Here is a 26,942-nt window from a genome sequence, read left to right as displayed (position 1 = left end):
CCTTGACCAGACGGACCTTTGTTTGGCAACGTGATATCTCTGCTTTTTACCATGCTATCTAGCTTGTTCATAACTTTCCTTCAAGGAGTAATCGTCTTTTCATATCATAGCTACAGTCACCATGTGCAGTGATTTTGGAGCCCCAAGAAAGTAATTCTGACACTGTTTCCACTGTCTCCGCATCTTAGTTTTCTGAATGTTGAGCTTTAAGCCAACTTTTTCACCCTCCTCTTTCACTTTCATCAAGAGTTCATCAAGTTTAGTTCATCTTCACTTCCTGCCATAAGGGTGGTGTCATCTGCATATCTGAGGTTATTGATATTTCTCAGGCAGATTTCTCCCAACAGAAGGATCAACAGATCCCAAAACGGACAGGGGCAGGGCCAGGGGAGATAAGACTCCGCCCCCTCTGGTCCCGCCCCTACGCAATTGCGCTTCAGGCCTCGTCCCACCCACTGCCCTTATTTCGCGGCTCCTTGGCCCTGGCGTAGTCCAGTCACCTCCGTCTGTACTGCTTCCTCCGCCTGCGCGGGCGCAGTAGCCTGCAGACCCGGAAGTGAATGTAGACTAGCGACGGAGGACTTCCAGTGAATTTGCTATGTTTGTTTGTTTAAAACCCGGATTTAGTAGTCGCTCAGCCTGTTGTCCTCCACACGTGTTTCTGGGGTGTCTTTGGACGTTAAAAAAGACTCTTGAGATTACCTTGGACTACAAGGAGTTACAGCCAGTCAATCCTAAGAGAAATCAGTCGTCAATATTCATTGGAAGGACTGATGCTGAAGCAGAAACTTCAATACTTTGGCCACCTTACGCAGAAAACTGATTCATTTGAAGAGCCCCTGATGCTGGGGAAGATTGAAGGCAGGAGGAGGAGGGAACGACAGAGGAAGAGATGGTTGGATGGTATCACGGACTGGATTGACATGAATTTGAGTTAGCTCCTGGAGTTGGTGATGGACAGGGAAGCCTTACCTGCTGTGGTCCATGGGTCGCAAAGTGTCAGACACGACTGAGTGATTGAACTGGTGGAGGTTAAAACTACTGTCCCCACCTTCCCGCCCCCGGTGTGTCCCAGCATCGCTCTGAGAGAAGTTCTGAAATCCTTTATCTTAACTGCCGAATCCCTGGGGCCCACATCACATTTCTGGTAGTATCGTTCTAGGATCCATATCCTTCTCTGGCTGTCCTACCTTCTAACGTGTAGGCGCCGCTGCTTCAAGTCCTGCATTGCTCAACCCCTCCGTCTCTGATCCATGAAGAGTTGAACGAGGCTCTATTCTGTATGCAGGTTGGTCAGGGCTTAGCCTATAGTGTGAAGGGGAGGGTCAGCGTAGATTATGTGGTTTTCACATAAGGGGCCGCGAGTTCAGAAGAAAAGAATGAAACTGAAAACCACCTCGTTTGGTTCTGTGTTCCAGAATCCTGGCTGTGTCCGTGGCCGTAGAGGATTGTGATTTGTACCTGCTGAGATCCTCCCTCTGTGTGGGGCTGTGTTACAGGGAGCTCGCTATGTTTTTCTAAGCATTGAACGGCCTGTTTTCTGGGGTCACTTCACCAGACTGATCTTACCTTAGAAGGAAGTCCAGAGGAAGAGGAAAGTAAGGAGTCAGAAATGACTCGTTCCCAGGTAAGAGGCCTATATTTGTTTCTTTTGTCTCTCTTTCCTGACATGCTGTTTCTTTGGACTTGATAAACTTCTTAACTTCTGAATGGGTTTGTTTGGACTTAACCATAGTCATCATGCCAAGGGACCCATTGCCCTCCTGGCACATCAGTGTGACAGAAAACACTATTGTCAGCCAAAGAAGCTCACTCAAGCTTTTAAGTCCCGAGTTTTTATTGGGGTTTAGCCACATAGCCGTGGTCGATAACATCTCCAGCATTCTGCCCTCCTTAGAGCTTGGACTAATAAGCCCACCTGGCTCAAAGCCCCAAACCTCTAGTCACTTCGTTGGTCTTTGTGAAATGCCAGCCTCACAACCTGAGTCATCCCATTATTAAACTAGGAACCCACCATAAGTCATCTTGTTAGCATAATTTATCAGGGCCTACGGAGAGTAATAAAGCCACTTCAGACACTAAGGAATTTACAAGAGTGAGAAAACTTAAATTCCAAGAGTAGTTTAAAACCTTCCAGACCGTGGGGACCAAAGCCTGCGAAATTCTTTTTAACTTTTAGTATTTATTTAGTTTTGGCTATACTGGGATTTTGCTGAGGCACTTGGGCTTTCTCTGTTGTGATTAGGAGGGGCCACTATCTTGTTGTGGAGCTCTGGCTCTAAGGCCCGGGTTCAGTCGTTGTATTAATACCTGGCAGGGTTGAAGGATGTGGGCTTCAGCAGTTGTGGCACACTAGCTTGGTTGCTCCGAGGCTTGTGGGATCTTCCCTGACCAGGGATGGAACCCGTGTCCCCTGCACTGACAGGCAGATTCCTACCCACTGGAGCATCAGGCAAGTCCTTAAATTCTTTATTACACAACGTTGAAACCTTAATGTTTCCTTTCTGGCTTTGATTTTTTTTTTTCCCCTGTTATTTTTGATGTTACCTTGGAATACCTCACCTGTTGCATGATTACAAAATATTATGTTGTGTTTAAGACTTCTATTTTATTGTTCAAAATAATGTCTAAGTCTCTCTTTAGGTGGGCTTCTTTGACTACCTTGTAAGCTATTTTGCTTCATTTCTTTTGAAATTTCAACTAGTTTATACAGTGATAGCTTCATCTGTAATTTGACAGTTCCCTTTATTTAGGTGTTTTTGTTTTTTAAATTCAAAATTATGTTGGCTCCCCTAGATACAGCTGAGACTTATATTTGAAATATCCATGTTTGCTTTGAGTTTGATTGTTTTGAATTTGCAGTCACTGAAGTCTTTCTATCACTACATCTTCCAAGTAAAGCTTGTGATTTTCAGACTTTATGTGCTTCAGTAAAGATTTACAGTTTCTTCACATAGGTCTGGAAATGTGTTCTAAATAGGTGTCATGGTATATTTGCTAATAAACTGTAGACTGTTTCTCATATTGTGTTTTTAATTCCTGTTACTAAAGAGGAAGAATTGTTTTCAGTGAACCCAGGTGGCTCAGTGGTAAAGAATCCGCCTACTGATGCAGGAGACCTGGGTGTGATCCCTGGGTTTCGAAGGTCCCCTGGAGAAAGAAATGTCAACACACTCCAGTATTCTTGCCTGGGAAATCCCATGGACAGAGAAAACTGCATGGCTACAGCCCATGGGGTCAAAAAGAGTTGGACATGATTGATGTGACTTAGCACGCAGTCATGCACAATTTAGAATTTTTTTTTTTTATCATAAATGCAAAAATACACATGAGTTTTTAAAAAGGTAGATTAAAAATGTTTCTTCCAAAAGATCTGTTAGTTATGGAAGATTGCTTTTCCCTTAAGTGTCTTTTTTTTTTTTTTTTTTTTTCCCCTTAAGTGTCTTTATGTGTGCATCTGTGTTTTCAGGCAGAAACCTAGGGTATATATAAAAGACATCATCATTTCATGAATATTTTTATTTATTCCAACCTTTGAAAATTGTTCTTACATATTTTCCATGTCCTTAGATTGTTTCCTTTTAGTGAAATGAATAAATAGTTCCATTTTAGTATATGTATACATGAAAATGTTCAAATGATTTGATCAATTCTTTTTCTTGTTTTTTATATTCTTCACAATTAGAAAAACTTCTGTGAACTTTCTTCAGAGTTCTCCCTTTGTATTTGTCTGTGTATTATTAGCTAAAATTTAGAGTACATGAAGTGAAAGAAACTTAAGTTGTTTAAGGAATGTTCACTATATATTTGCAGAAAGGTGGAACAACAACATTATTGATTTTAAATTGTTTCCATTGCACATCCAAGACTCTGTAAAAACTATCAGAAAGATATATAGTATATAGTACATAGTTAAAATGATTGTTGCTACTGAGCATGCTATCTTATTAGAACTGTAAAATTTGTAAAACACTTGAAATTCAAAAGTCAGTATGAATGTGTACATTACTTATTATTATAAGTACTTATTGTACTTCATTACTGTTCAAAACGGTCATTCATGGAGCAGAATTTTCAACATTACTAGTTAAAAGAAGCTTGTTAAAAATACTAAGAAAAAAATAAGCTTGTTAAAATAAACGGCACATTTGTCCCACTCAAGAACTCTTGGATCAGAGTGTGCTTTTTAAAAATATTGTCTGTTTCCTTGATAGACAATTCATCCTGTGTCATACAAATACAACACTCAAAAATAAATATGCTGGGAATTCCTAGGATGCCTAGTGGTTAGGACTCGGTGCTTTCACGGCGGGGTCCCAGGTTCATTCCCTGGTCAGGGAACTAGGATCCCACAAGACAGGTGGTGTGTCCAAAAAAAAAAAAAAAAAAAGAGCCAATGTTTTTCTGATTATTTTATCATTTCTCTTCCAGTTCAGAATAGTTTCTGAAATGGTTTGTGGGTCACATCTCATCATTTCTTGGGTTAGGAACTCGGTAGAAAATATTTCTGTGTAAAAAGTATACACCAAACACTCTCCTATATCGAAACCAGTTCTGTGACCTTCTTTTGTGATCTTGGGGCACGTTAGGAAGTCTTCTCACGGACACATGTCATCTGTACTCTGTATTTCCAGGACAGCTGGTGTTCCAGGATGTGACCATAGATTTCACTCAAGAGGAGTGGGTTGCCTGGACCTCAGTCAATGGGAAGTGTACGGGGACATGATGTTAGAGAACTATAGGAACGTGGCCACTTTGGTTGAGGATAGCTTCCTTCCAGAATCTCTTATCTGCTCTCAGGGTTTTGGTTCCTGCATTTCTAGAATGTCTCTTGGAGTCTTCTGCTTCTTTTAACACCATTTCAGATCCCTGCTTTGTATGGGAAAATGGGAAGTTGTGAATTTAAAAAGAAGACTTCATGATGATTTAAATTTTTTTCTTCCTTTATGTAAACTGCCACTTCTAGGTTAGTGCTAATTCTATAAGTTCTGTGATATAAAATGGTGTCACCCCCTCTTCAAATCAAATTTCCACTACTTACTTTTGCCTTGTAGTATGTGACCAGAATGTCAGGATCAGATTTTTATGTATTAGTTAGTGTTGTATAGGTGCTTTCAATAAAGTATTTGGGGAAATCTTTTTCTAGGCTGTCTTAACATTCTACCATGCATTCTCTTCTCACCTGGATACATATTAGATTGGAAAGTGATGACTCTCTAGCAAAACAAATATTCCATTCTCTGATGAACAGGTCTTGTGGTCTCTAAGGTGGACCTGGTCACTTTTCTGGAGCAAATGAAGGATCTCAGGAGTATAAGGAGAATGGAGACATGGCCATGTACCCAGGTGTGTATCAATGGATGGAGCCAATGGCTCAGGTGAGAGGTCCAAGCATCAGCGAGGAAGTCATTCTTCATCCTGTGTTTTCGGAAGATCTGCTTCATTGGAAACGATTTTGGAGAAGTCTGGATTCATTTCTGTTTCTGTCATAGACGGCTATCACCTGCTGCCTTCTTCCTGTTAAACCATGATGAAATGTTGTCTGGTGATTACCTTTCTCTTTCACAGTGAGGACTAAAATGCTCTTCTTGGCTTGTGACAACCTGCATGAATCTGGTTGCTGTTTCATTTCTTGAGAGTCCTAATAAAACTGCACATTTCTGAGTAACTATGGTGTTCCATTTGTCAAATATCAGGTCTTTCTATAAAGATACTCCTATTGGAGAGAAGACTTATAATTGTGGTAAATATGGTAAAGATTCTAATCAGTCTTCAGAACTTATTCAACAGCAGACTATTCAGAATCCACAAAAAGAAAATGGGAGCAAGTGTCTTTCCATGTCATGGCTACAATAACCATCCAGAGTGATTCTGGAGCCAGACGAAAGTAATACTGTCACTGTTTCAACTTTTCCCCCATCTATTTGCCATGATGCGATGGGACTGGAGGCCAAGATCTTAGTTTTTCTGAATGTTGAGTTTTAAGCCAACTTTTTCACTTTCTTCTTGCACCCCTGTCAAGAGCTTCTTTACTTCCTCTTTGCTTTCTGCCATTAAAGTGGTATTATCTGCGTATCTGAGATTGTTGATGTTTGACAAGGAAATCTTGACTCCACCACTAAAGAAAGTGAAGGTTGGTTGCACAGTCCTGTCCCACTCTTTGCAACCCCATGGACTGTAGCCCACTAGGCTCCTCTGTCCATGGGATTCTCCAGGCAAGAATACTGGAGCAGGGTGTCATTCCCTTCTCCAAGGGATCTTCCTGACCCAGGAATTGAACCCCAGTCCTCTGCATTGCAGGCAGATTCTTTACCAGGGGAGCCACTAGGAAAGCCCTACTACTAAAAAGCCTTTTGTAAATGCAAGTCTCTGGGCCCAGGTGAAACAAAGCCAGCTCTTCAGAAGCCATGGGCTATTTCCTACTCCCTAACTGCTGGTGGGGGTGGGGTGGGGGCCGAGGGGCAATGTGAGAGGAGTCCAGCTGCCTCATCTGCCATCTCTTATAGTATACAAGAAATTAGGATGTGAACAATCGAGGAAGTAGGATTACTTCCAGATAGCTAGATGCATATGAAAGAAATTATTTCAATACGCCTGGACACTTGTATCTTACCATACAGAGAAGATCACTAAATCTCTTCATGTGAGGGATCTTTTTTTTTAATTATTGTAACCTTTAATAATCAGATTACCTGCCCCTTGCTGCAAACTTGTATAGTCTCTCTCCTGCCCTGCCTCCTGAGAGTCAGCTGTCTCAAAATCACTTAACATGCTGTCTCCTGGGGTCAAGACCGAGCATTCCTACCAAATACAGCCTTATTCTCAACTTTGAGCTTGCATGTCTTTTTTTCTCAGCCGAGACTTGTGTCACTTATTACTTAACACAGGTCATCATTTCCTTTGTTGGTCATCAGATATGCAATTAGGGCATCATTTTCGCAGACATTTCTCCATTCCCATACACACTTTTGGGCTTCCCAGGTGGCACTACTACTAAAGAACCCGCTGGTCAGTGCAGGAGGCCCAAAGACATGGGCTTGATCCCTGGGTCGGGAAGATCCCCTGGAGGAGGAAATGGCATCCCACTTCAGTATTCTTGCCTGGGAATTCGCATGGATAGAGAGGCCCGGTGGACTCCAGTACAAGGGGTCACAAAGAGTCAGACATGACTAAGCGTCTAGGCACACACATTTTTAATCCAGTGTTCACTGCTGCCCCTAGCTTATTTTCAAAGAAAGTTGTGATGGAAATACCTTCAGGCTTCTGGTCTCTGAAGCTGGAGGTCCCTCACCTGCAGGCAGGTGGTCACAATGCAAATCATTATATGAAAAGCTGTGTCTCTCAGGCTGCAGAGGGGAGTGAAAAAAACTAAGTACTCAAGGTATCATGGGGCCTCCAGGTGGCGCTAGTGGTAAAGAACCCACCTGCCAATGGGGAGATGTCAGAGATGCAGGTTTATCCGTGGGTTAGGAATATCCACTGGAGAAGGGCATGGCAACCCACTCCAGTATTCTTTCCTGGAGACTCCCCATGGGCAGAGAAGCCAGGGAGGGCCACACTCCATGGATTCCCAAAGAGCTGGACACTACTGGACAACTTAGCATGCAGCAGGCAGGGTATCTTTGGGAAGAATTCTGAGAGCAAATCCTTCCAGCAACCCAAGGCCCCAGGTGATTCCCACCAAGCAGTCACTCCCCATCAGTTCAGTTCAGGTCGGTTCAGTCTCTCAGTCGTGTCTGACTCTTTGCGACCCCATAAACTGCAACACGCCAGGCCTCCCAGTCCATCAACAACTCCCAGAGTCCACCCAAATGCATGTCCATTGAGTCGGTGATGCCGTCCAACCATCTCATCCTCTGTCGTCCCCTTCTCTTCCCACTTTCAATCTTTCCCAGCCTCAGGGTCTTTTCCAATGAGTCAGCTCTTCACATCAGGTGGCCAAAGTATTTGAGTTTCAGCTTCAACATCAGTCCTACCAATGAACACCCAGGACTGATCTCCGTTAGGATGGACTGCTTGGATCTCCTTGCAGTCCAAAGGACTCTCAAGAGTCTTCTCCAACACCACAGTTCAAAAACAGCAATTCTTCTGTGCTCAGCTTTCTTTATAGGCCAACTCTCACATCCATACATGACCACTGAAAAAAACATAGCCTTGACGAGACAGACCTTTGTTGACAAAGTAATTCTGCTTTTTAATATGCTATCTAGGTTGGTCATAAGTTTCCTTCAAAGGAGTAAGCGTCTTTTTGTTTCATGGCTGCAATCACTATCTGCAGTGATTTGGGAGCCCAGATGAATCAAGTCAGCCACTGTTTCCAGTGTTTCCCCATCTATTTGCCATGAAGTGATGGGACCGGAGGCCATGATCTTGGTTTTCTGAATGTTGAGCTTTAAGCCAACTTTTTCACTCTCCTCTTTCACTTTCATCAAGAGGCTCTTTAGTTCTTCTTCACTTTCTGCCATAAGGGTGGTGTCATCTGCATACCTGAGGTTATTGATATTTCTCCTGGCAGCTTGTGCTTCCTCCCACCCAGCATTTCTCATGATGTACACTGCATATAAGTTGAATAAACCCAGTGACAATATACACCCTTGACATACTCCTTTTCCTATTTGGAACCAGTCTGTTCTTCCATGTCCAATTTTAACTGTTGCTTCCTGACCTACATACAGGTTTCTCAAGAGGCAGGTCAGGTGGTCTGTTATTCCCATCTCTTTCAGAATTTTCCACAGTTTATTGTGATCCACAAAGTCAAAGTCTTTGGTACAGTCAATAAAGCAGAAATAGATGTTTTTCTGGAACTCTCTTGCTTTTTTGATGATTCAGCAGATGTTGGCAATTTGATTGGTGATCCTTTGCCTTTTCTAAAGCCATCTTGAACATGTGGAAGTTCATGGTTCACATATTGCTGAAGCCTAGCTTGGAGAATTTTAAGCACCAGTTTACTAGCGTGTGAGATGAGTGCAATTGTGCAGTAGTTTGATCATTCTTTGGCATGGCCTCTCTTTGGAATTGGAATGAAAACACCTTTTCCAGTCCTGTGGCCTCCTCTGAGTTTTCCACATTTGGGGCCATATTGAGTGCAGCACTTTCATAGCATCATCTTTTAGGATTTGAGATAGCTCAAGTGGAATTCCATCACCCCCACTAGCTTTGTTTGTAGTGATGCTTGCTAAGGGCCACTTCACATTGCAGGATGTCTGCCTCTAGGTGAGTGATCACACCACCGTGAGTATCTGGGTCATGAGGATCTTTTTTGTACAGTTCTCCTGTGTATTCTTGCCACCTCTTCTTCATATCTTCTGCTTCTGTTAGGTCCATACCATTTCTGTCCTTTATTGAGCCCATCTTTGCTTGAAATGTTCCCCTGGTATCTCTAATTTTCTTCAAGAGATCTCTAGTCTTTTCCATTCTATTGTTTTCCTAAGTTTCTTTGCATTGATTACTGAGGAAGCCTTTCTTATCTCTCCTTGCTATTGCTTGGAACTCTGCATTCAAATAGGTCTATCTTTCCTTTTCTCCTTTGCTTTTTGCTTGTTTTCTTTTCACAGCTATTTGTAAGGCCTCCTCAGACAGCCATTGTGGATTTTTGCATTTCTTTTTCTTGGGGATGGTCTTGACTCCTGTCTCCTGTGCAATGTCACAAACCTCTGTCCATAGTTCATCAGGCAATCTGTTTCTATTTCTTAAGAAATAGAAACTTAAATCTATTTCTCACTCCCACTGTATAGTCATAAGGGATTTGATTTAGGTAATACTTGAATGGTCTTGATGAAAATGAAAGAGGAGAGTGAAAAAGTTGTCTTAAAGCTCAACAATCAGAAAACTCAGATCATTGCATCCAGTCTCATCACATCATGCCACATAGATGGGGAAATGGTGGAAACAGTGGCTGACTTTATTATTCTGGGCTCCAAAATCACTGCAGATGGTGATTGCAGCCATGAAATTAAAAGATGCTTACTCCTTGGAAGGAAAGTTATGACCAACCTAGACAGCATATTAAAAAGCAGAGACATTACTTTGCCAACAAAGGTCCATCTGGTCAAGGCTATGGTTTTTCCAGTGGTCATGTATGGATGTGAGAGTTGGACTATAAAGAAAGCTGAGCACCGAAGAATTTGTTATAGCCATGCTTTCCAGGAAACAAACTCACTCAGAAGGACAATACAGATAGTGGATTGCAGTTTATTACACCAGTGGGCCCAAGGCAGAGTCTCCTCTTAGTCCAAACCCACCACCCCAATCCCTTGATGCTTACAAAGGAAGGGTAAATACAATCACAATAACCCCTTCATTCATGTGTTATGTATTCAAACAGTTAATAATCAATAAGCCCGCGGTTACATTCCAACCAGTTAATAACCAATTTAAGCCTGTGCTTACATTCTGATAGATACTCTGGAGGCAGGGGTGATTAGTGTCTGTTTTCTCTTAGGTGATCAGTAACCTGGATATGATCTTCAAGGTTCCCCTGTCCGGAGCGGGTCTTATCCTTCCATTGTCGTTCCCACAGGCACTAAGCAGAGAGTTCAGAGCCCACTGGAGAGGTGGCCGAGCATGATCAGCACAGACAGGCCTGAGATGGAGTCCAGGCCCTATGAATTCCTTCTTCATTCCCACCTCTTGGTGCTCTTAACTCATATTATGAGCATTCTTCATAGGGATATATTGCACCCTGGCTCTCCAACTGCCAATTAGGGAGAATGACATCAACCTTCGGGTTACAAAGTTCATAATACATTGTAAAATTCAGGGTCCACACAGCAGAATTATCAAGGCAATTTTAACGGTGGTAAATACAGTTTTCCACCAATCGCTCCTCACCCAAGATAGGACCGAAGTCCAGAAAGGAATGTTCTCATTTGACATTGCTTTTACCTGGTTTTTCATGTCATCTAAAGTAGTTGATACATTGTCATATAAGTCAGGAATGTGTACACAACATTCAGCCTTAATTATAGCACAGGTCCCTCCTTGAGCTGCTGTGAGTATGTCCAAAGCCATTTTATTATGAATTACTGCTTTTCTCATTTAGACTTGCTCTTCATTTAAGGCTTGGATGGCTTCTGTTCTATCTAGGAGGGCCTGTTTGTGAAATTAGTCAAGGCCTCTACTTTAATCATAATATATTCGTTGTCCCTATAGAGGGTACGAAAAAGGCAGCAATATACTCATACCATTGAAACACAGATCTTGTCCACCTAGCATGTAAATAAGGTCAGTTTACTGGGGCTTGTTGTAGGTTAGGCTTTTGTTACACTGGCATTTATATCAAATGTAACCCCATGACCGGAGTTTATTGACTGTAGGTCTTACACCAAGAGAGCAAGGAGAGGTTATGATTGACAAGAGAGAGGAAAGTCTCTTTGTCATCCCAGAAAAGAGCAGAGTGGTTTAAAATCTGCTTGGCATAGTGGTGACACCCACCAAGGAAGTCCATCCTTCACAGAGAGAGGCATAGTCCTACATATCCAGAAGTTGTAGGTGTTCTGGAACTCTGCATAGGAACGTGCCCATGAGGTGATAACATTGTCCTGAGATGAGACAGAAGTTAAATTCAAAATCACGTTGATGAAGCCAAGCAGCAGGAGTTGATTGTGCGGCTTCATCCTGAAGGGGCTCGTCCGGAATCTTCTTTTCCTTCTTCTTAAGGATGGTCTTAGTCTCTTGAGGATCAATGTGGTCCCTCTGTGCAGTCCACTCAGCGTTTTCTGAGTCTGCCTGGTATGCTCTCTTCACCCTCGTATGATGGATCAAGGGACAATACCTGCAACTTTAACTGCAGTAGGGGTAGTTAGAATAACATAAGGGCCCTTTCACCAAGGGGCTAGCAAATCATGTTTCCAATCTTTGACCCATACTTGGTCACCAAGTGTAATCTCATGAATCTGTTCCCCAAGGGGGAACAGCACCCTTTCTTGTACAAACTTAGTTACCCGATTTATTACTTTACCCAGTTCCATCTGCTGTGAAATCCTATCACCCCTTTCCTGAGGCAAATTTGTTGACACCTGTTTTATTTTGGGAGGAGACCTCCCATACACAATTTCGTATGGAGAATAGCCTTGGGACTGTGGGGTCATCCTTAGTCTGAGCAGAGCCGTCGGAAGCAAGTCCACCCAGGAGCAGTCAGTCTCTATGATCCACCTGGAGAGTCTCTAAGTGTCCGGTTGACTCATTCTACCATCTCAGAACTCTGGGCCTATATGCAGTGTGCAGTTTCCACCTGATGTTTAAAGTTTTGCTTATTTGTTGTACTAACTCAGTTACAAAAGCCGGGCCATTGCCTGATCCAATGCTGGTAGGAAATCCAAATCTGGGAATTATTTCCCTAAGCAGGCACCGGGCTACTTCTGATGTTCTTTCAGTCCAAGTAGGAAAAATTTTTACCCATCTCGGGAACGTACATACCATGACCAGCAGATAATGGTAGTGTCAGTGAGGTTTCATTTCAGTGAAGTCCACTCCCAGGTGGTCAAGGGGCAGCGTGCCTTTCAGCTGAATACCGGAGGATTTTGTCTGCATCCCCGAGAGGCAGCATTCACCTGTGAGCAGGCAGCATGGCCTAGGTGGGTCGCTTGGTGTGTCTGGCTTACCAGAGTGTGTGCCAGCTCCTCCAGTACCAATAATTTGCCACTTGGCAATTCCCACCATCTCTTTTAAGTGTTGATGGCCCCTTCCGCTTTGGCTAACCTGACAGCCATTGTCCTTGTTTTATCAGGCTAGCGCCATCAGTATATAGGACCCAATTAGGGTCTGGAACCTTGAGCCCTTCTTTAAAACAAAACCCAGATACCTTACCTCCTCTTTGTAAATCTGTGCCTTCTTCTTTGACACCCGGTAACCTGCTTCCATCAACAGCTGGAGCAGTGCATTTGTCCCTTTCCAGCATTTTCCCTTGGTCTCAGGCAGCCAGCAGCAGGTCATCCCCGTATTGTAGGAGCCGACATCCATCCTCTTCCAGATGGAATGAGTCCAGGTCAGAAGCCAAGGCTTCCCTAAGGATGGCTGGGAAGTTTTTAAACCCTTGTTGGGGAGTCCAGATGAGCTGTTGTTTGTTGCTCCCAACTGGATCTTCCCATTCAAAGGCAAAGATGAGCTGTGACACTGGTTGAGGCGTATGCAGAAGAAGGCATCCTTGAGATCTAGGCCAGTGTAAACTTTAGTCCTTGGTGGGAGGAGGCTAAGTAAGGTATAGGGGTTTGGAACAGTGAGGTGTAAAGTCACAGTAGCCTGGTTGACTAGCCTGAGATCTTGTACAGGCCTATGGTCCTGTCCTCCTTCCCTTTTGACTGGCAGGATTGGCGTCTTCCAAGCCGACTGGCACTCTACTAGAATGCCTGCTTGTTTCAATCTATTGATGTGGGGCAGTATGCCAGCTCAGGCCTCTATCCATAGCGGGTACTGGCACTTTCTAACTGGGATGGTGCCTGGTTTGAGTTCTATTATCACTGAGGCGTGATGTTTAGCCAGCCTGGGGGGAGGGGGGTTGTCTTCCGCCCAGACCTCAGGGAATAATTGAGTTAACTCTCTCTCATGCTCTTCAGCCTAGCCGGTTCTTCCTTCAGAGGCTCATGCAACCTCCACTCATCTTGGGGTGGTACTGAGAGAGAGGGCAAATAAGTCATAGAGTCCATCCAGAAGGTAGGCCTCTCCTCAGGGGAGAAAGTCACTTGTGCTCCTAGTTTGGAGAGCAAGTCTCTTCCCAACAGGGGTACTGGGCACTCAGGAATGTAGAGGAATTCATGAATCACTTGGTGCCCACCCCCCCCCCCCCCCCATCTGACATTTTCTGGGCTGGTAAAACGATTTAATCATCTCTTCTCCCGATACCCCAGTTACAGCGGTAGTCTTTTTGGACAGAGGTGCCACAGGTTTTGTTACTACCGACAGTTCTGCTCCTGTATCCACTATGAAGTCAGTGTTTTGGTCCCCCACTTTTAAGGTTACCATGGGCTCTGAGGGGCCTGATATCTCTAAGCCCTTGCAGCCCTAGTTAATTTCCAAGTCAGTAAGCCCCACAACTGCAGGACCTTCCTCTTCCTTCCTTGCCTTAGGGCATTCATTCTTCCAGTGGCCAAAAGCTTGCACCTGGCACACTGGTTTGGCTGTAACGGGGACCAGGGCCTCCCTTGGGACCGGCTGAAGGACTGTCCTGTCCCTGGGGCAGATGAGGTTTTCCGGAGGGCCCGAGATAAGACTTTCCCAGACCAGCAGCTAGCACTGTAAGTCTCTTGTCTGTTCTCTTTGGTTCCCTCCGGCTCTCTGGCAGAGCGCGGTCTCTGCTTAATTCCAACGTCTCCCTCCCCTTCTTGTTAGTACTCACCGGGAGAGGCGGGTATAGCTTGGGCGGTTTGGTTGGAGCCGGATCCTGGAAGTGTTGGCCAGAGGCTTCTGTCACCGGGATCGGAGCCTGCCAAAACGGCGGCTCTAGGACCTCCGGGAGAGCTGGGGGCAGAGCAGCGGCTGCTGCAGGAACTTCATTCGGCCCTGGATCGGGCATTAAGGCGGCCTCTGGTCCCGGTGAAGCAGGCGCGTCATTATCCAGCATGGGGGAGGGGGCAGGTCATCCCCGTCCAAATCCTGTAGAATTTCCTTTTTTATCATCAGTCAATTCTTGTGCCATTAATCATTTTCCCTTTCCCTTCTGGATACAGAACCTTGCCCAAGTAGGAGGGTCTCAAGCTAACCCTAGCCATGGAGATTGATCCAATAGATGGAGATTGATCCAGGTGTCCTGGCTCTTCGGTCACTACTGTATAGATTGCTTCCACTATTTTTGAGTTCATGGTGTTCTCTGGTGACCATCCTACTCCCAGAGAGGGCCATTCGACCACAGAGTATGTGGAGGTGGTTAGGCTTCATCTTCACCCCATAGTCTCCTCCTAATCCCTTTAAATTTTTAATCATGCACTCCAATACAGTTGCCTTAGATTCACTTCCCTCCATCTTGCTTACCTTCTCGGACCTTCTTCTACTTTTCCTTTTCGTTCTGTCTACGAAGTTCTCAGTACCCTATGTACTTCTGATATTTCCACTCAGTGACACTTAAATTGCCATTCTGCCTCCTTCCTAATTGGTGTGAGAAGAGCCTTACCTGCCAGATCCCAGAGGGAGAAGGGGGATCGGTGTGTCTTCACCCGCCGGGCAGCACAGCCGAACCAGAACATCACATGGTCCAAGACAGTTTCTCCCTTAAAGTCCGTCTGCCTTGGTGGGCTTGATCAGGTGTGGATGAAAACATAGATGGGTTAAATATCCCATGTCCCAGGCTATCTCCGGAAAAGCCAATTCATACTCACTTCTGTATCCCCCTCCTTCTTGCCTAACAATTCCGAGGGGGTCAAGAATTTCACAGCAGACAGGACACCTCCTGGGGGAGGGCAGAATATGAGCATACAAGGACCAGTTTCCTATCCTAAAAATCCCCTGGCGATCACTTGGTAATAACTTTCCCCGAGACAGTGTGGACACACCTCCTAAATGACCTTCACAAATTACCTTTCTAAACCCTAGCACGCTCGCCGACCTGTGTAGCAAGCAGTCGCCGCCTGCCTATTCCAGGCTCCTGTGGGTCCCCGCTCCTTCTAGTCCCTCCCAGGAGGGTGATCAGACCCCTCTTCCACCCTGCCGGGTGGGTTCCTCCTCACCTGAGGGCTGAGTTCCCCTGCTGCCATCCACTACCTGCTAACGTGAAAGGTCCGGGCGTTGAGAAGCAGAATCCTTCCAGAGGGGCGAGGCGCCTTCCCCTTTCTAGGAGATTCAAGTTACAAAGCCTCGGGGTGGCCTCAAATGAGACCTGTCTCCTCAAAGTGAGGCGTTTCCTGGCCCATGCACCAAATGTTATAGCCTCGTTTTCCGGGAAACAAACTCACTCAGAAGGACAATACAGATAGTGGAGCGCAGTTTATTACACCAGCGGGCCCAAGGCAGAGTCTCCTCTTAGCCAAGGACCCCGATCAGCATTTGTGAAAATCTTTTATACCCCATGTTTATGTGTCCAAACCCACCACCCCAATCCCTTGATGCTTACAATTGAAGGGTAAATACAGTCACAATAACCCCATCATTCATGTGTTATGTGTTCAAACAGTTAATAATCAATAAGCCTGCGGTTACATTCCAACCAGTTAATAACCAAGAAGTCTGTGCTTACATTCTGATAGATACTGTCTGGAGGGAGGGGTGATTAGTGTCTGTTTTCTCTTAGGTGGTGAGTAACCTGGATATGATCTTCAAGGTTCCCCTGTCCGGAGGGCGTCTTATCCTTCCATTGGCGTTCCCACAGGCACTAAGCAGAGAGTTCCGAGTCCACTGGAGAGGTGGCCGAGCACGATCAGCCCGGACAGGCCCGAGATGGAGTCCAGGCCCTATGAATTCCTACTTCAAATTGATGCTTTTGAACTGTGGTGTTGGAGAAGACTCTTGAGAGTCCCTTGGACTTCAAGAATATCCATCCAGTCTATCGTAAAGGATATCAGTCCTGGGTGTTCATTGGAAGGACTGATGTTGAAGCTGAAACTCCAATACTCTGGCCACCTGATGTGAAGAGCTGACTCGTTGGAAAAAAGCCCTTATACTGGGAAAGATTGAGGGCAGGAGGAGAAGGGGAGGACAGAGGATGAGATGGTTGGATGGCATCACTGACTCAATGGACATGGATTTTGGTGGACTCCGAGAGTTGTTGATTGACTGGGAAGCCTGGTGTGTTGCGGTTTATGGGGTGGCAAAGAGTCGGACATGACTAAGTGACTGAACTGAACTGAACTGAATGGATTAGTGGTTTCCTGTTTCTTGCATTTCAGTGTGAATTTGACAATAAATAGTTCATGGGCACAGATACCAGCTCTTGGAGGTCCACACCCATCCTAGAAGGAGCCCCTCCCCAATCAATCAGACTGACATTCTTTGTTTCTAGAAGTTCCCGCCCTAAATGCTCCCTTCCTGAGGTCACAGGGGTGCTGAGTGTGAGGCTGCAGCTCTTGGCTCTTGGACCTGGGTCTCCCTCTTACATTGTTTCAAAAACCCTCACAGGCTGGGTCAGGGAACCTGGTAGTTCTGTCTGTTATGTCTTGGAAACTGTACTGTGGTCTGCACTCTGTAAGGCAGAAAGAAAGGAGAACTAGCAGGGGTGGTCTGCATAGAGAAGGCAGGAAAGGTGAACACCAAACACAGGATGTGATTAACATATCAGGTTAGTCTGGATTATCCGCTGCAGACCAGGAAGGAGAAGGTAACAAAGGAGCTCTGAAAACGGCAAAGGGAAACAAGAAAACTATTTCTTCTCGATCATTGCAGCAGTTGCAGATTCAAGAGTTGTGTGGATGCCTTTAAAGTTATCTACTTAACGCCCAGATGTGAGTTTGTGATAAAAATCCCCAGAGGAGATGCAGAGCTGGAGGAAGAAGAGGAGGAAATGGCAGCTTCTCAGGTAAATGTCCTGTCCCGGGTCTGGGGCTGTGTCTGCTTTTCCTCCTGAAATGCCTGGTCTGAACATCTGCAAACCTTCAACTCTCTGCTTCTAATTTTTCTACCCAGGGTGTTTGTTGCCAACTGCTTATTTTTTTCCAGTTTTTCTTGTGTTAGAGGAGACTGGCTCTTTAGACAGTTTCTTCCTTATGTCCCAGAGCCTGTTATCCAATGTATGTATCCTGGCTTTCTATAGAGCATGATGAATTCTCAACATAGTTCCGTCAGTTTCAATGTTGAACATATTCCCTTTGTGAAAGACCAACACGGGGAGGCACTGGCATAAGGGATTCCCAGTGGAATGCTGTTCTGTGTTGGGATCCTAGGGAAGTAGGGGAAATGCCATGATGAGTTTATATCTGGATGCAACTTCAGGTCTTTAGAACAGGAGCAAAAGGCAATGCCCTTGGAAACAGAATGCACTCAGTGGTCCAGATTTTTTTTTTTCAGAATATTTTCAAAACTAAAAAAAATGTAGTTGAGACTATCCTCTTCCTCTGTGTCGATAAGAAAGACTTACTAATTAAATGTGGTATTAGGCTACATGTCACAAGAGGTATATATGAAGTGAAATTTGCTTAAAACTAACATTTTTTAACGATAGATTCAGATCACAGTTTCCATAATATTGCCAAAATACCCATGCAGTGGTAATGCATTCTTCCATGTACTTCTAACCCCATGACTCTGATGGTCACTGGTTTAGGTACTTCTGTGAGATCCCCATACAACGCAGCTCATGTATTTTCCTTTTGTTTTAACAAGTGTCTTGGGGAAAAAAAGTGAGGGATGTGCCTAAACTGTTACAGTTAATGGGGGAATCCCATATGCTCTTAAGTTTCTCTTTGCTTTGGAAGATGACTGTGTTTAGTAGAGATGCTGGGTTTGGGGGATTTTTATCACTCCAGCCCAGGTCTGATCATTTCCAGGTACACTCCACACTCACATCACAGAGTCTCATCACATTTTTGTATTTTCCAAAATGTTTATAAGAATCTTATTAGTGTTAATCTATGTTCAACTTTATCAAAATTTGAACTATAGCTCTTTGGAAATGATATAGATTTTCAGGAAATTAAAAAATTCAGAACCAGAGCTTTACTTTATGTTACATCATTCTGTATGTCTGTATTCTAGTTTATTTAAAGAAATAAAAATAATATCATCCTCATATATTTATGTACATTTTTAATAACTTAAAAGTTTTTATTTGATTGACATGAGGACTTTTCCCTATTAACTATTAATAAGCATATAGCCCCATTTTAGTTTATGTCTCTGTCCACAAACCTGTTAACCTGATTTGATGGCTTTTTTCTATTTTTTTAAGATTTTCGGAAGAAGGGAATAGGTACCTACTCTAGTATTCTTTCCTGGAGAATCCTATGGACAGAGGAGCTATTATTTCTCTTGCACATTCAAGATTCTGTAAAAATTGTCAGAAAGATATACAGTATATACTAAATAGTTAAAATGATTCTTGCTCCTAGGTTACTATCCTATAAGACCTGTAAAATCTGTAAAAGAGTTAAAGTTCAGACTTAAGTATGAATTCTTCCCTACTATTCTCCTTCATTGCTGTTCAGAATGGTCATTTGTGGAGCAGAATTTGCAATATTACTCATTCAAATAAGCTTGGTAAAAATGTGGCACAATTTCTCCACTCCAGAACTCTTGGATCAGAATCTGCTTTTTAAAAATGTTTCCTGGTTTTTGGTAGAAAATTTATCCTGGGTCACACGAGTACAACACTCAAAAATAAATATGCCAGTGTTGATCTGATTACATTATAGTTTATTTTCCACATCAGAATAGTTTCTTGTGAATCATATCCTCTTTTCTTGGGGTTAAAAATGTGGTAGAAAATGTTACTGTGTGATACCAGAAACTACACTAAATCAAAATCAGTTCTCTGAAATTACTGCTTTTGTTTAGGGTCAGGTTAGGAAGTCTTCTCTTGCCATATGACAGTCAGTCAGTCAGTCAGTTCAGTCATTCAGTAATCAGTCCTGTCTGACTCTTTGTGATCTCAGTTGTGTCTGACTCTTTGTGACCCCAAAGTACATTGCATGTGTACTTTGTATTTCAGGGGCGGCTGATGTTCCAGGATGTGACCATAGACTTCACTCAAGAGGAGTGGGAATGCCTGGACCTCGGTCAGCGGGACTTGTACAGGGATGTGATGTTAGAGACCTATGGGAACGTGGCCCCCTTGGGTGAGGAGAAGTGCCTTCCAGAATCCCTTTTCCACCACTGGCTTTGGTTCCTGCATTTCTAGAATGTCTCCTGGAATTTTCTGCTTCCACCAACACCTTCAGATCCCTGCTTTCTAGCAGGAAATGGGTATTTGTGAGTTTAGAAAGAAAGCCTTCATGGTGATTCAGTATGATTCTAACCTTTTTCTTCCTTGATGTAATCTGCCTCCTTAACTCTAGCATGGTGCTGATTGAATCAGTTCCATGGTATTAAATAGTGACACCGTCCTCTTAAAATCACATTTACACTACTTACTTTCGCCTTGTAGTACTTGACCAGAATCTCAGGATCTGATTTTTATGTATTTGTTAGTATTGTAAGGGTGCTTTCAATAAAGTATTTGGGGAAATCATCCTCTAGGCTGTATTAACATTCACCCGTGTGTTCTCTTCTCACCCAAATACATATTGGGTTGGAAACTTATGAATCTCTAGCAAAACAAATATTCCTTTCTCTGATGAATAGGTCTTGTGGTCTCAAAGCTGGACATGGTGGCCTTTCTGGAGCAAATGAAGACTCCCTGGGATGTAAGGAGAACGGACACAACAGCCACATACCCAGGTAGATGTGAATGGATGGAGCTGATGACTCAGGTGAGAGGTCCCAGGAGCAGTGAGGAAGTCAGCCTTTGTCCTGTGGATTGGGAAGACGTGCTCCAATGGAAATGACTTTGGAGAACTCTGGGTTCATTTCTGTTGCTGTCATAGACAGACATTGCCTGGCTCCTTCTGCCTCTCAATCGTTCATGAATTCAGCTCCATGATTACTTTTCTCATTCACAGTGAGAATTCAAATTCTCTTCTTGGCTTGTGACAACTTGCATGAGTTGGCTGCTCTTTCATTTCTTGAGGGTCCTAGGAAAACTGCCCATTGACCACTAAATATAAGATGCTCCTTTTAAAGTTTGTTTCTACCTGTAGAAAGAAGTGTGTGAGTGGAATTGTAAACAAACTACCAATACTCTAGGAATATTGGGGACAGAATTTATTTTCTGATTTATATTTTCTAAAACACTAGAAGCTACAAATATGACCTTATAAATTTTAAACTCATTTCAGTGTATAAAGCAAAACTTCCATAAAATGAGAGAATGCAAATCTCTGAGTTACACCAATGCTTCACATTTCTTTATGTGAAATCATTTTAAATATCTGAAGTGTATTTGCCACAATTCCTCAATGGTAAAATACTTTAATGTATTCAATTAACTGAAAGATTTCTTAAATAAATTAGCAAAATAGTTTAGAACATTTTCCACCATATTTCTAATGGTTGTTTCAAACTATTAACATTTTAGATCATATAAAGTCCTTTTAAGTCCTTTAAATACTTCTTGGATTTAAATCCTTATTGTTTTACAATGTTGTGCTCTTGTACAGCAAAGAGGATAAAGTATACGTATAAATAGCCACTCTTTGTTAGATTTCCTTCCATTTGGGTCTCCACAGGTAACTGAGTAGAGTTCTCTGTGATCCCAACATATTTTTTAAAATCTCACTTCTTATTTAATTGCTTAAGACTTTATTATCTCATTTGTTATCAGTTTCCGATGGCCCTCAGTTTCTAATTAGTTGTATGTCTATATCATTTATGATTTTTAGATACAAATATCTAATAGAATGTGTTCCAGTAGAACACAAGTGGTAAGAAGTGGGTTAAAGTATTTGAAGGCACCTAGTATTTCTGAAAATGTTTGGTGTCTCCATTTAAGACGACTTAGGGCAAAAGGTAAACATTGGACTGCATGTCTCCGCTTCATTTAGTGGTTCTTGTAGCTTATTATCTTGCCCCTTCCTCTGCTCCATACTCCTTGTCCCCTGGTTTTATTACGTTTTCTGTGTGTGTGGTCTCTGCCCTGAAGGCTGCAGGATCCTAGTTCCTCTGGTTTCCTGTGCCTGCCCTTTAGGGGCTCAGTTTGGTCCTGAGGTTTGTGCCCTGATCCCCTTGATGGGCACTTGATTGCTGTAACCGAGCCTGCCCTGGATATTGAGGGGTGCTTCCCCATCCCTCTGTGGCTGTCACTGCACTGTCTGTGGTGGGTCTGCACCCTGGTTGGCGGAACAGAGCCCCCAGATCTGTTTCTTCGCTGTGATCCTGATCTGTGTGGAGGCAGGTGGGATTGGAGCACACCCCTGGGAGAGAAGCCCCTGAGGATTGCTGCTCTGGGGATGTTCCCCTTGGGACGTGCTCTGTGCGTCACTTTCACCCATTGGGTGAGTCTCGTGTGACCCTGGTTGGCCCTGATCTTGGCCCCACCTCACGCATGGGTATGCCGGCACACGGCCCTGGGGTCTCTCGGATGTTGTTCTCCCCGGGTCACCAGCATAGATCCTCTGACTTCAGGGCCTAGGTCCCAGGTGCTGTGGTGCTATGGGGGCAGCTCAGACTCTGGCCTGGCCGCGTCCCCTCGTGTCCGAGCCCACAAAGTCTACAGTTGCTAAAGCCACACCTGCTGTGACTGGAGGCGTCCCCCTTGTCCTTCAGATGCTCTGCAGGGGCTGAGCTGACAAAGCCGGTTGCCTGCGTAAAAGCTTGGTTAGTGCAGCTGCGAGCAGAGACCTCAGCTTTTCTTCCTTAACCCTGGGGCTCAGCTGTGCTTTCAGCTCCATCTGAGCATGTGACCCACCCACTGGTGTCTGCTCCAGAGGCTGCCCCAGGGCCCAGGGGTCTGCTGACGGGGAAGGAGGGGCATGGGGGAGGCCGTGGCTGGGCCTCAATAGAGCCCACCCGGGTGGCGGTCCTCCCTACTGCCAGGGATGAGGGATCAGCACGGGGGAGAGAGGCTGCGGTGGGGTTCTTCCCTTTGGGCCTCACTCAACAATGGCGCTCTCTGCTTTGGTGGTGCAGGCTTCCTCCACAAGCGTCCCATTTGCAGAACTCCTCCCTCCCTCCCGTCCCCTCAGGATGTCTCCTCATGGCCAACCGCAGTCCTCTGCCTGGGTCTGCTCCCCAAAGCCCGCGTTCCAGCACCCAGCCCTCGTCTGCAGTGGTGGACACCCTTGAGGTGGACGCCCTCTCAGGCTGGGTGGGCAGGGCAGGGTCAGCACCCCATCTGCAGCTCTCACTCCCCTCTGCCACACGCGGGTTGAAATGTTCTCTTCCACAGAGAATGAGGCTCTCCTTCTGTCCACACTGGGCTCCCCCGGTTAGGGGATCCCCCGGATGTGGACACCTCTTCTCTCTTCAGAACCCCCCAAGGTTACAGGTCCCATCCCAGTTCCTCTCCTCTTCCTCCTCCTTCTTCTTTTTTGGTCCTACCTAGCTCAGCAGGAATCTTTCTTGTCCTTTTAGGTGGTGTAGGTTCTTTGCTAGTGTTCAGAGGGGGCCCTGTGAGGATTCTTCCAATTCTGATGTATTCTTGATGCATTTGTGGAGAGAGATGCACTCCAATCTGCCTAATCCTCTGGTACTTTGATCCTTGGGTCCCCATTTTCTCTAAATCTTCAGGGATATTCACTGAGAATAGTAGATAAGAAAGCTTCTATTTGGTATCTTTCAGCTGTGTCTTCTCACAACACCCATGGTTTGATGTCAAAGAATCCAAGGTAAGAAAATTCAATCCAAAAAGCAAACCTATATGAAAGAGCTCACCTCGGAAATGAACATTTAACCAAAGACTGGGAACATACAAGGGTATGTGACAGATTGAGAGGATGTTTATATGGACATAAAGAAATTGAGACCGTTTCACATACTGTGGACATGACTGCCAGAAGAAATGAGCACTGGGAGTCAAATTGGGGAAAACACCCGTTTCAGTCATCACCGTCTGCCACGCAGTGTATCTTTGTAAGCAATGACTCACATCAGTTTTTGAAACACACACGTTCTCTGAGGGGAAATGTGGAAAATCTGGAAGGTCATCCAGTCTCTACTTCAAATGCTCGTTCAGACCACTCTGAACATAGACTTCGATCACACATACATTCAACAACGTCTAAAAAGGAGAAGTTTACAAATGATGGGGAAAACTCACAATATAATCAACTTGAGGGGTCTGTGAGCAGCGGGTCATTCTTCCACCAACAGACAGGTTCTCTCCAATCCAAAATGTGTAATGTTGATAATAATGGAGGAGACTTAATTCAGCCATCACTGTTTGATACATACCATGATAGGGTTAATATAGAACAACTTTTCATGTGTAATAACATGAGTCAGGCCTTAAGTAGGAGCTCCAACCCCAATAGTTTCCAGAGTATTTATGATGGAGCAAGAAACTGTTCATGCAATGACAATGGATATAACATTGGACAAGACTCTGATCTTAGGAAACACCAGGCACCTCAATCTTCAGATAAGGATTCTAAAAGTAATACAGGTAGGAATATCTTTTATCGAGCATCAGGTCTTTCACTAAATAAGAGTACACATACTGGAGAGAAGACTTACAATTGTAGTGAATATGATGTGTCTAATCAGTCTTCAGAACTTACTGCACAGCAGAGTATTCAAAATCCACAGAAAAACTGCAAGAGTAAGAAATGTGAGAAAGTCTTTACTAATGCACTCAATCTATGTAAACATAGGGAAATTCATACAGGATGGAATACTTTCAAATGTACAGAATGTGACAAAGCGTTTAATCAGAGTTCAAAACTTAGTCAACATCAGTGAATCCATGTTGTCCAGAAGCCTTATAAATGTAAGGATTGTGGCAAAGGCTTTAGCTGGCACTCAGGTCTTACTTGCCATCAGAGAATTCACACTGGAGAGAAACCTTATAAATGGCACAAATGTGCTAAAGCTTTCAGTCAATACGCAACTCTTATTAAACACCAGGAAATTCATAGTGATGAGAAGCCTTATAAATGTAAGGATTGTGGCAAAGGCTTTATTCAATGAGGAGGTCTTACTTGCCATCAGAGAACTCACACTGGAGAGAAACCTTGTAAATGTCAAGAATGTGGAAAAGCTTTCAGTCAGTACGCAACTCTTACTCAACACCAGCGAATTCATACTGGAGAGAAGCCTTATAAATGTAAGGATTGTGGCAAAGACTTTAGCCGGGGCTCAGGCCTTATGTACCATCAGAGAGTTCATACTGCAGAGAAGCCTTATAAATGTAAGGATTGTGACAAAGACTTTAGATGGCACTCAGGCCTTATGTCCCATCAGAGAATTCACACTGGAGAGAAACCTTATAAATGTCAAAAATGTGCAAAAGACTTTAGTCAACACTCTACTCTTACTCAACACCAGCGAATTCATACTGGAGAGAAGCCTTATAAATGTAAGGATTGTGGCAAAGGCTTTAGGCACTGCACAGCTCTTACTCGCCATCAGAGAATTCACACTGGAGAGAAACCTTAATAATATAAAGAATGTGGAAAAGTTTTCATTCACTATGCAACTCTTACTAAACACGAGCGAATACATACTGAAGAGAAGCCTTATAAATGTAAGGGTTTTGGCAAAGGCTATAGGCACCGCACAGGTCTCACTCGCCATCAGAGAATTCACACTGGAGAGAAACCTTAATAATATAAAGAATGTGGAAAAGCTTTCAGTCACTATGCAACTCTTACTAAACACGAGCAAATTCATACTGAAGAGAAGCCTTATAAATGTAAGGATTGTGACAAAGACTTTAACCCAGCACATTGGTCTTACTTACCATCGGATAATTCATACTGAAGGAAATCTCATAAATGTAAGGAAACCTGCAGAGTCTTTAATCAGCTCTCTCACCTCACTGGACATCAGAGAGCATGTCCTGGAAGGAAACCCTAGTAATGAAGTAAGACATGGAAGAGGTTGGTCCTGAACATACAATTCAGGAGACAAAAGACTTATTTATATAAGAAAGACATGGAATGACGTAAAGAAAATGTAGCAAAGTATTTATAAAAAATCAAATCTAAATAAATATCAGGAAATGCATACTGGAAAGTATTTCATAAATCCTGTTTTCTGAAGTTCCTCTTAGGGAGAAATATTGTAGATAGTGATTCATAGTTAAAATAGATAGAAAATTGATATGTTAGTATGGATCACAAGATGAAGAGGTGATGTTTAGCCATGTACAGTTACTAGCTATGTATGTTTGTTTATATTGGCATGATTTGTGATTATTTGAAAACCAAAATGAATGTAACTGAATTCTCAAATTACTCCATGCTACACTTCATTTCTAGTGTGCATGCAAAGTTATGTTTTTGATGGTTGCTACCTCAAAGATGAGAGAAGCCCTTCTATCTAGGAAGAAAACATTTACATTTTTCTCCATTATAAGATTAAGGACACAGGAATGTAACATGTACAGTGAACATCTAAATGGTGGTGTTTGTCATTCATGTCACACATCCCTGTAAGTCACCATGATGTAAGTGTTCAGGGAATAATTCCACAGATTAAAGTAAGATGTCCATTTTCAATAGTTACATCACTTGCTTTGAAAGTAAAATAAAATGTCAGTTCACTAAAATCTTGATATATTTTATAATATCAACAGAAGTCATGAATATCAGCTGACATGTTTCACTTAAAGACATCTCTGCTACCCTAGAAATGTACGGAAAACACTTCCCAGAAAAGTCATGTAATTATTGTATGTCTTCTTAAATGATTAGCCTCCCTTTTGTAAGCATAGAAATCGTAGTTCTCAGATCATTGTATCAGAGGAAAGATTATCATTATTTATGTTTATAATCTGTTTTAACCAGTTACATAGCAGAGTGTAAAAGGTTTTATTCTGTGTGATAAGCATACATGTTCATCAATAAAACTGAATGGTTTCTTATGTAAATGTTGGTGTGTAATGAATGAATTGTTAGCCTAGCAATTGAAGGTTGCAGGAAAGAATATCTAACGAGAAAGTCTTCAGTAGCATAGACGGGTGATATTTGTAACAATTAGTTTCCTTATTGCCCTTAAGTTTCAAATCATTTGATTATGTATTTCCCATCATTTCTCCATTGTACTTTTCCCCCTCTCTGTAGCTGCAGGGACATTGTGACGGTTCTAATAAGAAGGATCATACAGAGTACTGTTGAGAGCTCCCCTGAACTGCTCCATGCTGTTGCTGCCTCAGCGTCTGTCTGGGGAGCAGGCAGCCTGCAGGCCCTTGAACTCACACCAGCCAGTCGTGTGAGCACTTGCACCAGAAGACCCCCTTCCTTGAGACCAGCAGGCTTGTTGAACCCCAGGGCTACTTCACAAGCTCCCCTTCAATGCCACCCTCACAGAGCCACCAAAATCCTAGTCCTTTT

At 43.5% G+C, this 26,942-nt stretch overlaps 1 protein-coding gene and 1 long non-coding RNA gene across 2 annotated transcripts; both read left to right on the top strand.

The window, feature by feature from the left end:
• Positions 1-966: 966 nt before the first annotated feature.
• On the top strand, positions 967-5,531 carry LOC122690420. The gene is made up of 3 exons (XR_006340049.1): positions 967-1,288; positions 1,419-1,627; positions 5,252-5,531. It is a non-coding gene; the product is annotated as an uncharacterized LOC122690420 (long non-coding RNA).
• Positions 5,532-13,378: 7,847 nt separating this feature from the next.
• LOC122692863 (zinc finger protein 461-like) lies at positions 13,379-26,479 on the top strand. The gene is made up of 5 exons (XM_043900676.1): positions 13,379-13,407; positions 17,362-17,437; positions 19,565-19,691; positions 22,635-22,751; positions 24,578-26,479. The coding sequence occupies exons 1-5, from the start codon at positions 13,379-13,381 to the stop codon at positions 25,042-25,044; spliced, it is 816 nt and encodes a 271-aa protein (XP_043756611.1). The 3' UTR covers positions 25,045-26,479.
• Positions 26,480-26,942: the final 463 nt, after the last annotated feature.

The sequence above is a fragment of the Cervus elaphus genome, chromosome 4 (assembly GCF_910594005.1).
Source record: "Cervus elaphus chromosome 4, mCerEla1.1, whole genome shotgun sequence".
Lineage (NCBI taxonomy): Eukaryota > Metazoa > Chordata > Mammalia > Artiodactyla > Cervidae > Cervus > Cervus elaphus.
The sequence above is the reverse complement of the archived record's forward strand: the minus strand, read 5'-3'. Positions and strand labels throughout refer to the sequence as shown.